We start from the raw sequence: 12,394 nt of genomic DNA on the forward strand, positions 1-12,394 counted from the left end.
AACTAAAGTAATACGGAGAAATACGATAAAACTAAATAATACGGATGAACCAAACAATGAAAACATTGAAACCAAAGAATCTGATAAAAAGCTAAAACTAATCTACCACTAATCTAAAAAGCAACGTAAAAGACTAAGAACAATAATGAAAAAGCAATGGAAATAATTAAAAGCTAACCTCCTCACTACGTACTACTCCTCCCCTTTTATAACAAAACCCCACCTAATAAAACAAAGTCCACCGACTTTTGTTTCCTAACCCAAAACAAAGTCTTCAAATTAGAAGTTAAATAGCCCAAAAGCATGCTCCTTTAACCGTGAAAGATGGGTATTATCAATGGGCCCAAAGCTGTAGTAAACCGACTAGTAAGAAGATTGCAGTACACTTGCCCGATCAGGCATTGGGCCGCCCGACTAAGCCCTCTAATTCACGCCCATCAAATCCAATTGTGAGCCATTACTTGGTCCGTAATAGTAGCTTGTTAAACTTGGACCTTCTTCACCAATTAAGCCCTTAATCACCGAACTAAATTTATTTAGTACGGTTTTGAGCTTTAAATACTCGTTCATAAAATACGATTTGACTCTAATATTTTCGTAGTGGCTCAATAAGCTCCGGAATTATTATACATCTATAAATTCTTACAAAATAATATCAACTCTATAAAAACACTAGAAACATATATTAGTAATAAAAATAGCTCCACAGAGCTCAAATAAACACAAATATGACCGTAGGACGGAATAAAAATATACGAGTATATAAAATAGACTTATCACCACCCTCCCCTTTCCCCTTTCCCCTTAATTCGTAACCCCTCCCCGTCCCCTCTAAAAACCCTTAATCACCTCCCTGGTTACCAGAAACATTCAGTTGCACCTCCCCTCACCGTCGACCTAGTGTTTTGCTTTTTTTTTTTTTTTTTTCTCTCCTCCCTTTACCATTGCCGTTGCCGGAGATCGAAGGTTAGGGTTTGGGTTTGGGATTTAGTGTTGGGATTTTAGGGATTTTGCTGGATTTTGTGGTGATCGAAGGGCAAAAGGGAGGGTGGTTGGGGCAGCGCCGGCATTGAGGGAGGAGAAAGGGGTTTGGGCGCCAGCTGGCGCTCGGTGGGAAGGAGGTTGGGCTGGCAGTGTGTGGCAGGGCGCTAACTGTGGGTGGCTGGGAAGTTTAGTTTTTCTTTATATATTTATTTATGTATTTTTTAATTTTTTTTAAACCAATCATTCGCTGACACGTGTTTTGTAACCTATAATATTAGGGTGGATGACCGATTGAAAGTGTTATGAGCAGACGGAGTATAAAGTTCGGATTAACAAAAAATAATCTAAAATTAGGATAAATTTGGACGGATGAGACAAAGTTGAAATTAATCATGCCAATTTTCCTTTTTTTTTTTTTTTTTTTTTTTTTTTTTTTGAACCTTGATAGTTGCGTATAAATACCTTCATTCAAAACCAAAAATTCTCCCTCAATAACAAATGTCATTCAACCCTTTGAAGTCCTCTGCGACTTCAGCAGCAGTTTCATGGAAATCAGTACGTCCAAAACACTCTGACTTCTCTTTCTCTCTCCTCAATTCATCAATACTTGAATAATCTCTCAATTTTCTTCAATTTCTTGGTATTTTATCAGACGGGCAAGCTTCAAAAAACACTATCTAGATGCATAGAAAAGCATGGCATTGGCCTACACTCAGGCAGATCAACCAAGGTCAAGTTATGGCCGGAGTTAGCCAAAAAAGGGAGGTATTTCAAAGTGGGTAATAATTTAATTGAAACTTCCATTGATTTTGTCAAAGAATCGCCTCTTTGTACTTCGCTTTGTAAAGATGGTGTTAAGGTTACTACTGTCGAGCATCTGCTTTCAGCTTTGGAAGCAATTGGGGTTGATAATTGCTGTATTGAGCTCACCCCCACTAACCCGGATGACCCTATTGTTGAGGTTGTTTTTTCTCTTTTTCGAATTTCGTTATTTGGTTATTGCTGTGAATTTTTTGTTCATCTTGATTGATAATTAGTTGGGATTGTTTTTGTTAAAAGTTCTTAGTGATGACTGATGAGTGTGGATTATTGGTGACATTATCCGATTTTGTAATTCTTGAAACAAAAAGGGTTTTATGAATTAATAGAACATGATAGAGCATATAACCAATTCTGAGCTCAAATCATCAACTTAAGCTTTTTGGTTGAGTCGATCCTAGGATAGATTCAGAATGGTGAACAGAAAATATTAAACTTCATCGACTTAGACTAATCAGGTAGGAAAAGATTCTCATTTTATTTGTTAGAAATTGGGAATCTTTTCAGTCATATTGTGTGCCATTAGCACGACATGAGCACACGTTAGAAAATCCCTTAATCAAATTGGTAAAAAGTAAGATTAAAATTAAAGATCAAATTTATAAAAGACACCGATAAATACTTTACTAACCAAAAAAAAAAAGATCAACTTTGTAAATATGCACACTTGATTTACAGGTCAAGATCAATTGCCATTTCATTTATTATGATGTAAACAGTTTTATCACAAATGGTTTATATCGCTGTTTTACTAAAATGTTAGCTCTGGCTATGATGTAGATGACTAATTAGGGAGTATGAAATTTGGTAAATATGAATACTGTTATAGATTAAAATTTGATAATTAGTGCGGTTATGGTATTAGGTACCCATCTTGGATGGTTCGGCAAGGGAGTGGGTGGAAGCAATCGAACAAACTGGCTTAAAGGATGCCACAGATGAAGAGGGCAATAGTTGTGATAAGATGGCACCATATGTCAACGTGCCTGTTCATATCAGGAGAAAAGACTCATTCATTGCAGCTTTTCCATCCCAGGAGATTCATATTAGTTACGGCATCAATTTTCCAGAGGTTCAATCTTTGCTAATTTCCTTTGCTTTGATATTTTGTTCATGGCATTTCATTGTCAAACAATTGATTCTTGGTTTTATGTAGTTTTCTTTTCCGATTAGCACTTTATCTGTGCTGCTTAACTGTGCTTGCTATCTTGGAATCCTATTAATGTGGTACATTTTCCACTAAGACAAGGTTGAGCCTCATCAGGCCATGTGGAATTATGTTAACATAACATGTGATTGTTCTTTCCCAAAAAAAAAAAAAAAAAAAAAAAAAAAAAAAAAAAAAAAAAAACACATAACATGTGATTGTTGGTTACTTCAAATTCCTCAGGAAAGGGCAAAAGGGACAATACTAGAAGTTTAGTACAAATTCTGAGTAAGATTGATTCGTGTTATAATAGTATTAACTTTGAAGGTAATTACCTCAAGATGATATGGACTATGCACCTGTTGGAGTGTTAAATGACCGATTCAAGTGTCATGCTTGAGAAGAAGGAATGCTTATTTGTCTGGTCTTGACCTTTATCTTGTGCAGTAGCACTCTTATACTCTCTCTCTCTCTCTCTCTCTCTCTCTCTCTCTCTCTATATATATATATATATATATATATATTCTACTAATTAAAGGTGATTCAATAAACTTGATTGTATTTAACCTTTTAATTTTTATATTTACTCGCATGGGTTGGTGTCATGAAGAGAGTATGTAAACCATAAAAAATCCTTAGAAATGATCCATGATTCGTAACCCTGGCTTGTAGTCCATTTTCTAAATTAATCTTCATGTGAACTCCATAATCACTCTTTTATTGACCATTTGACCTTATCGCCAACGGCAACAAATGCCATTACTGTAGGTCTATTGTGCTTTTATAAGTATGTTTCATGTCATTAGCCCCTTATGAAGTTATTGCAGATTTAGAAGCTCAATATATGTTAGGTACAATTTGACATTGCATGATCATTTCAATTTTGTCACCAATATTTCCTCATGTGCATTTAATAACTGCAATTTTTATACCTATCTCCTTTGAACTTCCAATCAGTTTGAAGACTTTGAACCCCATATCTTGCATCCTTCCTTTCTCCACTCTTTTCTTCAACGTACACATAACCTGAACCAAAAATGTAAAGACACATTGAAAAATGATTAGTATATGGTATAGAAAGACAAACAAGTTTTAAAAAATGGATATCAAAGATTATCACTTGTTGACTGTTTGTGAATCTATTGTATCTATTAGTCTTCTGTTTTAGTTGATAGTGAATTGCTTTACCAAGCTTGGTAGGTTACTATTTAAAGCACACATCTGCAGATCTTTATAGAAGATATCTGTAGAATAATATGAAACTAGTTATGATTTGCAAATGTCTTTATTCCAATTTTATTTCGTAAAAGTTGAGATTAGAGCTAGTTAGCTTTCTGTAAAAAGTGTTTTGGAAACTAATTTCAATCACTTTGCCTTTGCAGGTACCTTCGATTGGTTGCCAGTGGTTTTTTTCAAAGATTTTTAGCGGGTCTTTCTATGCAACAGAGATAGCTCATGCCAGAACATTTTGTGTTCATGAAGAGGTTAATCTAAGAAATTTGTTCTTGAACAAATTTTTTGGCACTCCAATCATGTTTTGATGTTTGAAATATGTATTCATACCTATAAACTAATGCTGATATGCTGAAACTTTTGCTATTATGGAATAAAATGTTGATGATATTAAAGAAAGAATTAAACATCCTAGTTTGAATTTTGTCAAATTGTGCCTCATTCAATGGAGTACCTTTATACAGTTTTTTATTGTTTGAATTATTTTCAGTTTTTTTTTTTTTATTCTTCTTTTCCTGTTTATGTTTCTAATGATAGACATTGGATTTTGTCCATGTGAATGCAACTTAATCTAGGTCGGAAAAATGTATCAGGTTTTGAACTTATTTTAAATCTCACGACAGGTGGAGAAGATGCGTGAAATGGGGCTTATAAAAGGTGGTTCACTAGAAAATGCTATTGTTTGTAGGTAAGGCCTCTAATCTTACTGACACAAGTTAAATTAACATAATGTAAAATTGCTTTGTGTCTGCATACTTTGATGTGCGGTGTTGCGGTTTTGTTTATACTTCCTCCATCCCCAAATAAAAGTCTCATTTCACTCATAAACATTGTCCCTAAATAAAAGTCTCATTTCACCTTCATCTATTATTTACTCTTAAAATTTGTCAGAAACAACCTTTCATTATGACTTTTTTTGTGAGAAACAACCTTATTTTTTTTTTTTGGCAACTTGAAACCTTAAATTTTTTTATTTAAAGGCACAACCTTACCTTTCTTTCGACGTTGACCAAGCGTTTTCACCAACATGTGCAAATCTCATGAGCTCTTTTTTTTTTTTTTTTTCTTCCTATATGCCCTTTTTCTTCTATTTGCACTCCCTACCCTTTCAAATTTCCCATATATATATATATATACAATTCTGAAATTAATGTATCAAAGTTTATCATATCTACTCCCTCCAAATTTATCAAATCAAAATGTTGTTTATCTATATACAATTTTGAAACTAATGTATTCACTAAAATTAATCACATGATTTACATGGTCAAGGTTTGTTGATGCTTTCATCGCAAATCGTGACTCTTGTTTGAATAATTCAGATTGATTCTTGGCCTTCAATTTGAATTGTACTATGGCAAAGCATGAATTCTTGATTGAAAAAAAAATGGATAGCATCCTCTTCTTTGCGATAGAATTGTGAGAATAAAGAAGATTGATTCTTGTAAAAAGTAGGGGGAAAACCCTAATTTTCATTATGCACAAATTACAAATTTTAGAAGAAATTAGAAAGGAAAACATAATCTACCTTGGTCGAATTAAGATTTCTGGGACTCGAATAGGAAAAATGGGAGGATTTGGATGTTCAAATTTGAGAGAAGAGAGAAGGGTGTTGCAAATGGAGAAGGAAGGAAGAAGAGAAGGTTGTGGGGGATTTGGAGGGAAAAGGGTGGAGATAGAAAATAATGGGCTCATGTGACTTGCACATGTTTGGTCAATGTCGGAAAACGCTTGGTCAAAGTCAGAAAAAAAGGTAAGGTTGTGTCTTACAAAAAAAATTAATTTAAGGTTTGAGTTGCCAAAATTTTCTTAAAAGTTTGTTTCTCACAAAAACGTCATTATAAAAGGTTGTTTTTAACAAATTTATTCAATTTTAATCAACCAAACTCTATTATCTTTTTTTTTTACTCACTTATTATCAACTAAATCCCACTATTTTGTTTATTTTATTCACTTTTGACCCACCAAACCTCACTATTTTGCTCTTTTTTTATTAACCTTCCTAAAAACACGTAAAAAAAGGCAAACATGAATTTTTTTCGGGACAATGAGAGATTATAGTTTTTGTATTGATAGATTATTTAAGATCCAATCATTACGTAATGAGTTGAACATATTGCTTCTTGTAAATATTATTGTTGATTAATAAAATGGCAATTACTTTAGGATTTTTTGTCAAAAATTGTCGATTAAACATACACTTAAAAAAACAACAGTATCTTATATTTTGTAAAAAACTATCTTGAAGACTCATAATTCTTGAGTAACATTACCCATAAATGGCTTCCATCTAAACAACTCATTTGTGGGTCTCACTTTTTTGTTTTCCCTTTATTTTTTGTACATGAAAAGTCGATTCCACCCCTTGCTTTGTCTCTCCCAGTATCCTCTTTCCTTTCTCATTGAAATTACTCATGTCTTTTGGACGTTTTTCGAGTTTCATTGTTAGGGAAGAAATCTCTGTTTTTTTTGCTTGATCAGTGCATCTTTCTATTATCCCTTTCTTTAAAACTTTTTAAATCAAAGGTCTTGGATTCAATCACCATTTCCATGGCAATATTTGTTTGTGGTGATTGAAATGGTTCCACATCTTAAAATGAGATGTGGTGCAATTGCTTAATGCAATTGCTTAATCATCTTCCGGGTGAAATAGATAAAAAAAAAAAAGCGAGCTAGTGTGGATGACCAAATTCTATGGCTAGTCATTTGCGATAGCAGGAGAAAACGAGCAAAACATGAGTTTCACAAGAAGTGCAAAGAAAAGTATTGGATGTGACAGGTTCAAACCTACGAAATCTTCTACTCGCCTTGGTAGGAAGCCTAATAGTTTCTAGTTTCGCAATAGCTTCCTAAAACCAATCTTCTTCATTCCATTAGTAAGCATGCCATCAACTTGAAGAGTGTTATCCTTTTCGGAGGATTGAGAGGTGCTGTGTGTAATATATATACGATTTTATTCCCCGATCAAAACGAGTCCGGGAATAAAATCGTATAAAAAATACACACATCAAATTCCCCCAAGCCAAACCTTTGCATGTCCCTAAGTAAAGACTCATCAATGAACATAAAAATCAATACTTTACCATAAATACAAAACAAACCAATAAAATAATTCTTGGCAAACCCTACAAATTTGTATCAAAGTCAACCAATTAAATCCATTCAACTACCAATGTTCCCTCACAATTGTCAAATTGGGAAAACCACAAGAACATATAGAATTCAAGACTAGTGCTCACGCACTCTACTCTCATTTAGTAAAAGATTTACTCGATCGCTCTTCGCCCACTCCTTTATATGTGAACAATGCCCTCCCAAACTCACAACATTCGTGTGTTTAAAAGACATGCACTCAACCAAATAGTCGACTCTGAATATATCAAATCATTCCTTGCATTGATAAACAACTACTTTCACATTAATAAAACTCTATGCACAAAGGTCGAAAGGTGGCTTTAGTAAAGGGTAGGAAATATTTAGGAAAATGAGAGAGTTTAACTAAACTTTGAGGAGCCAAATATCCTAATAAAACCTAATAAAAAATAAATAATGACCGTAAATCTCCAACTCAACTTCACAAGAATTCATCAAACAAATCAATCCACTTTTTTAATATTTTCCAACACTTACATTTGATCACTCAAAAGATTAAACATTACAGAACTTGAATGAAACAACCAAACTTTGAATTTCTCTTCATTTACTTTTCTCTTTTGAATTTGATTTTTGTTTTTTCTTTCTTTTTGGGAACCTTCACTAGAAATATTTTGAACGTTGACAATTTATATTTTTGGAAGTTTGTGAATTCCATGTATTTTATTATATCCAATTAGGTTTTGTAGTTCCTTTTGGAAACATTGTTGGTTGTAGTGTTCTTGGAACTGTTCATTGTAGAATTGCAAGTAGGATTATGTTGACAAAGTTCACTCATAGAAGAAACACGTATAGTTTCAAGTACAAAATGTGTGCCTCTATGATTGTGAAGATCCACTTTCCTCTAAAGTTGCAAGCTGGGATAATGCTTTCTTTAATTTTTTTTTTTTTTTTTTTTTTTTTTTTTTTTTTTTTTTGATAATCTATAATTGACAAATTATGCTTGAATTCTGACTTAAAGGTATGGCCTTTATAAAGTTTTCCATAAAGCCTCACCTGTTTCTGTTTGACATTTGCTTCTGCTCTTGTGATTTTGTATTATTCTGGTACTCTGAATTTATAATCAAAGTAATGTGCGAAATTTTATCGTGCAGTGCCTTGAAAGGTTGGTTAAATTCACTACTGCGTTTCCATGATGAGCCTTGTCGCCATAAAGTCTTGGATCTTATTGGTGATCTCTCTATCTTTGCAAAATCTGGCAATCAAGGGCTTCCTGTAGCACATATTGTTGCTTATAAGGTGATTTTCTCTAATTTTTTGGTTTAGTTTAGAAAGAGTCAAAATTCTTATTTATTATGACAACCAAAAGATGTAGTAGATACACTTTCAGGTTTTAGCAAGATTGTTTTAGGCTTTGTTCTTTTGTACATATATTTGCTGGACGTTTTTGGGATTCCGAAGTAAACTTATATTTGTTGAAATGAATTAATTTTTTTAAGAAAATTTGTCACAAAAAACCTTTTATGGTACTTCCTCCGTTCCTGAAATAGGGTTATATTTGTCACTTTAGGCGTTCCCCTTTAGGTTACGCTTCAATTTTTTTTCCCAGATTTAAGAATTATGTAAAACCACCAAACGTGACCTTCTTTTGGGAATGGAGGGAGTACCATTATTTTTGTCAAAAAGAACCTTTAAAAAAAATTGCAAATAAAAGACCTTGTCTTATGTTTTGGTTGTGAAAATGGACCTTATGATGGATTTCGGCCACTGACTTTTTTTTCCCGGTGTTGACCGGCACGTGACTTTAAAAAAGCCTCTTTTCTTCTCTTTTTTTCCCCACATTTTGGTTCTTAAGGATCTAATTTGAGGTCAAATTTGGCAAAAAAAATTATTACAACACCTCGATATTTGTGCTACTATTTTCAAGCAAAATTAATTGTTCAATTAAGGTTTTTGGGGTCATTTTAGCTCTTAAGGATCAAAATTGACAAAAAATACTAAATACACTTCAGTTTGCGTGTCAAAACGCGTAAGTATCAAGGCATTACTTGGGATGCAAAATGAGGCATTTCGGGTTATTCTTTACCAATTTTGACCTAAGTTTTCCCTTTAAGAGCCAAAGTGTGGGGGAAAAAATATAGGCTTCTTTTTAGACACGTGCCAGTCAACGTCGGAAAAATAGTCAATGGTCAGAATCCTTCATACGGTCCCTTTTCACAACCAAAACACAATTTAAGCTTCTATTTTGCCACCTTTTTAAAAAGGGTCTTCTTTAAAAAATAAGTACCATTAAAGGTCTTTGTGGCGAATTCTCCTTTTTTAAAAAAAATACAAAAATAAACACGATATATGTTGAGGAGATTATTTAATCAATTTTAACTTTTTATCCGGTAAAGAGAGGGGGCGGGGGCAAGGGCAAGTGAGGTGGTAACTGCTTGATGATGGGAAAGAGAAGGGTGTTGGTGACATTGAATGAGTCTTTTTAACTGTCCTCTCTTGCTTCTTATTCCTCTCCCCTTCCACTAATTGCAAGAGGCTTTCTGCTTTTTTTGGACCGAAATTCCATGCCCGTGTATGGTAATGCATTTATGAAATCAATATCAGAGGATGAAGGAAATCTAGTTATTCTAGTAGCAGGGATGGTGGTTTTTAATGATGGAAATCAAAGCACTATGAAGTCCGATGGATACTACTGCCTACTGATATGCAAAAAAGTTTTTTAAGCTTTCAATATGAGCTTGATGTGGGTTTGGTAACTATAATTGGTATTTTATGTGGATCAGACACACAATCATGTAGATAGAATTTGAGGGGGATATGTGGTGGACTAGTGGTTATTGTAAATAGTGGAAATCAAACCAGCAACTGTGGGGTAGTACTGTGTTCAATCAAGTTTATTGAACATCTTATGCTATACTGTACTTGTCTGTTGTCTTTTAAGTGCAATATGGAGGGGATGCATGGTATTTTAGGAGAGGTGAGAGAGAGATAAAATGAATGATACATGTGATAAAGAAAGAGATAGAGAGCATAATTGGCCAAATCAAGTAATTTTGCAGTTAATTTGCAACTTGATTTAGCTATCCAATACTCAGAGATCATGTAATAAGGGTCTTGGTAGTACAAGTTTTGTCTTTAATTATAGGTCTGCTGGTTTTGCTTTGAAAATGGGAAGAGGGATAGTGTCACTGTAGCAATGGCTTCCAGTGGCTAATATGAGTTTTGTTGTGACAAGCTCCTTCATATGTTTGTATAAGCAACATCTGAGTGTGAGAGAGAGAGTAATACAAGGTTTTCAAGCTTGGGTTTTACCTAAGCCGTTTTCTGTAGTTTTCTTGTATCTTGATGCAGAGCAAGTATTTACAATTTAAGCTGCCAAATCAATATCCTGATCATGCAGCCATGTTGCATGGAATTAGTTCTTTTGTTTGCATTATGTAAAAGATTACTTGGATACTTTCTACACTACTTCATTAGTATGATTTTCCTTGTAAGAGAGCTCACAGTTGCATGTTTCTCTTTAAAACAGGCTGGCCATGCTTTGCATGCAGATCTTGTACGCTATCTAAGCTGACCTCTTTCCATTGTAGAGGTAATTGATTTCTAAACAACACTTGCTCAATGATTTGCTGATGGATTTGGCTTTCATCCTGCAACTCCATTTGATCAGAAACTGTGAAATAAAGAGCATATTGTTGGTATAAGCCCCAAGACTTTACCAATTTAGTTGCCATCTGCAATTAATGGCATGGTTGATTTATTTTTAATCTTATATTATTGTAGGATCTCATCTAAAGCATGGATCAATAAACGTCTTTGATACTAATAGAATGTTTTATGGAGATTGTCTGAACGTGGAGTAGCTACTGATTTGTTAATATTAACCATTGGGTATATTTTTGAATAGCACAAACTCTTTTTATTGTCTCTTAACTTCGATGCAAACTTAATCCCAAGCAAGTTCTCCTCGTCTCCAAAAGAAATCCAGATAATGGAAAAAGGAATGAAGGGGGGTGAGTATGTTTTTTTTCCTGCTAAGGTAAGGATAAAGGACTCTATCGGTACTTCAACCCTCGTGATTTTTTAGATCTTGTAATTGCTAGGGCGAGCAAAATACCAATGTACTTAAATTTGTTATCAGATGTTAAGAACTTACAATTTTGATATTGGAACATAGAGCATAGATTTCAGATTACAAAATCAAGAACTTGGTGCAATGTGTAACGTTTCAGGTTTCTAAATTTTTGGAACCAAGATCTATTAGGTACCAACTCAGGTTTTTGGGTACAGCGTGTACCCGAATCTTCGAGTAGTTTAAAAGTCGGCCCATGACCCGACTTGGGAAAACCGGGTACCCGGATTTTGGGTAGTCGAAATTTTCGGATCGAGTCATAGGGTGCCCGAATTTATTAAATCCATGTCTTTAAAAAAAAAATTATCTCATTACACCAAAATTATAATCAATTAAAACAAATGCAGAACACCATTAACAATTACAAATCCATAAATTCGAAAAAAAATTGAAGGATGTTTACATGTTGCAATACTTTATCATAGTTTAACATAGACAAAAAAATATTAAAAATTACAAATAAGCATCTTCTTTAAAATTCATGGTTGAACTCGGACCCATCTCATAGCATCAATATTAACATTGCACCTTATATCTCGGAGTCGTCGTCTTGTGCTAGCTGTTTGCAACACTTGCGGTGGGATATCTGTCAGCCGCTTCGATGCGGTGGTGCGACTGTGTGAGACAGCCGTGTGAGATGGTGTGGTCTGACAGTCGTGGGAAGTGGTGTGGTCTATGGAAAATGAGAGAGAGAGAGAGACGAGAAGGAGAGAGGGGATGGAGAGAGATTGAAAAGTGGTGGCTGGCTGCTGCCAAAGCTTTGAAAGGGTACAAAAAAAACCCTACTTGCAATATATATACCCTATTTTTTATTTAAATAGGCTTACCGAGTCAACGGGTACCTACCAAGTACAAAGGGCGGCCCATGACCCGACCCGCTACATTTCATTTTTAGTAATTTTGGAAAAAAACAAAAAATACCCGGTTAAAATTTTACGGGTCGACGGGTCATCGGGTTGGGTAATTAGGTCGGGTCTTTTTGAACA

The 12,394-nt window shown here is 34.3% G+C and overlaps 1 protein-coding gene across 1 annotated transcript; it reads left to right on the forward strand.

The window, feature by feature from the left end:
* Positions 1–929: 929 nt before the first annotated feature.
* Positions 930–11,154, forward strand: LOC110694491 (probable UDP-3-O-acyl-N-acetylglucosamine deacetylase 2). Its single transcript, XM_021871674.1, has 7 exons — positions 930–1,539; positions 1,637–1,945; positions 2,669–2,875; positions 4,333–4,434; positions 4,807–4,871; positions 8,431–8,575; positions 10,806–11,154. Exons 1-7 carry the CDS (start codon positions 1,483–1,485, stop codon positions 10,848–10,850), a joined length of 930 nt encoding a protein of 309 aa, XP_021727366.1. The 5' UTR covers positions 930–1,482; the 3' UTR covers positions 10,851–11,154.
* Positions 11,155–12,394: the final 1,240 nt, after the last annotated feature.

The sequence above is a fragment of the Chenopodium quinoa genome, unplaced genomic scaffold (assembly GCF_001683475.1).
Source record: "Chenopodium quinoa cultivar QQ74 unplaced genomic scaffold, ASM168347v1, whole genome shotgun sequence".
In the NCBI taxonomy this organism is placed as follows: domain Eukaryota; kingdom Viridiplantae; phylum Streptophyta; class Magnoliopsida; order Caryophyllales; family Amaranthaceae; genus Chenopodium; species Chenopodium quinoa.

What these genes read in the sequence shown, in the direction of transcription:
- LOC110694491 (XM_021871674.1), top strand. Translation starts at nt 1,483, where the DNA reads ATGTCATTCAACCCTTTGAAGTCCTCTGCGACTTCAGCAGCAGTTTCA. An exon ending in CAGCAGTTTCATGGAAATCA is followed by an intron (nt 1,540 to 1,636) that starts GTACGTCCAAAA and finishes GTATTTTATCAG; the next exon opens with ACGGGCAAGCTTCAAAAAAC. An exon ending in GAAAATGCTATTGTTTGTAG is followed by an intron (nt 4,872 to 8,430) that starts GTAAGGCCTCTA and finishes TTTATCGTGCAG; the next exon opens with TGCCTTGAAAGGTTGGTTAA.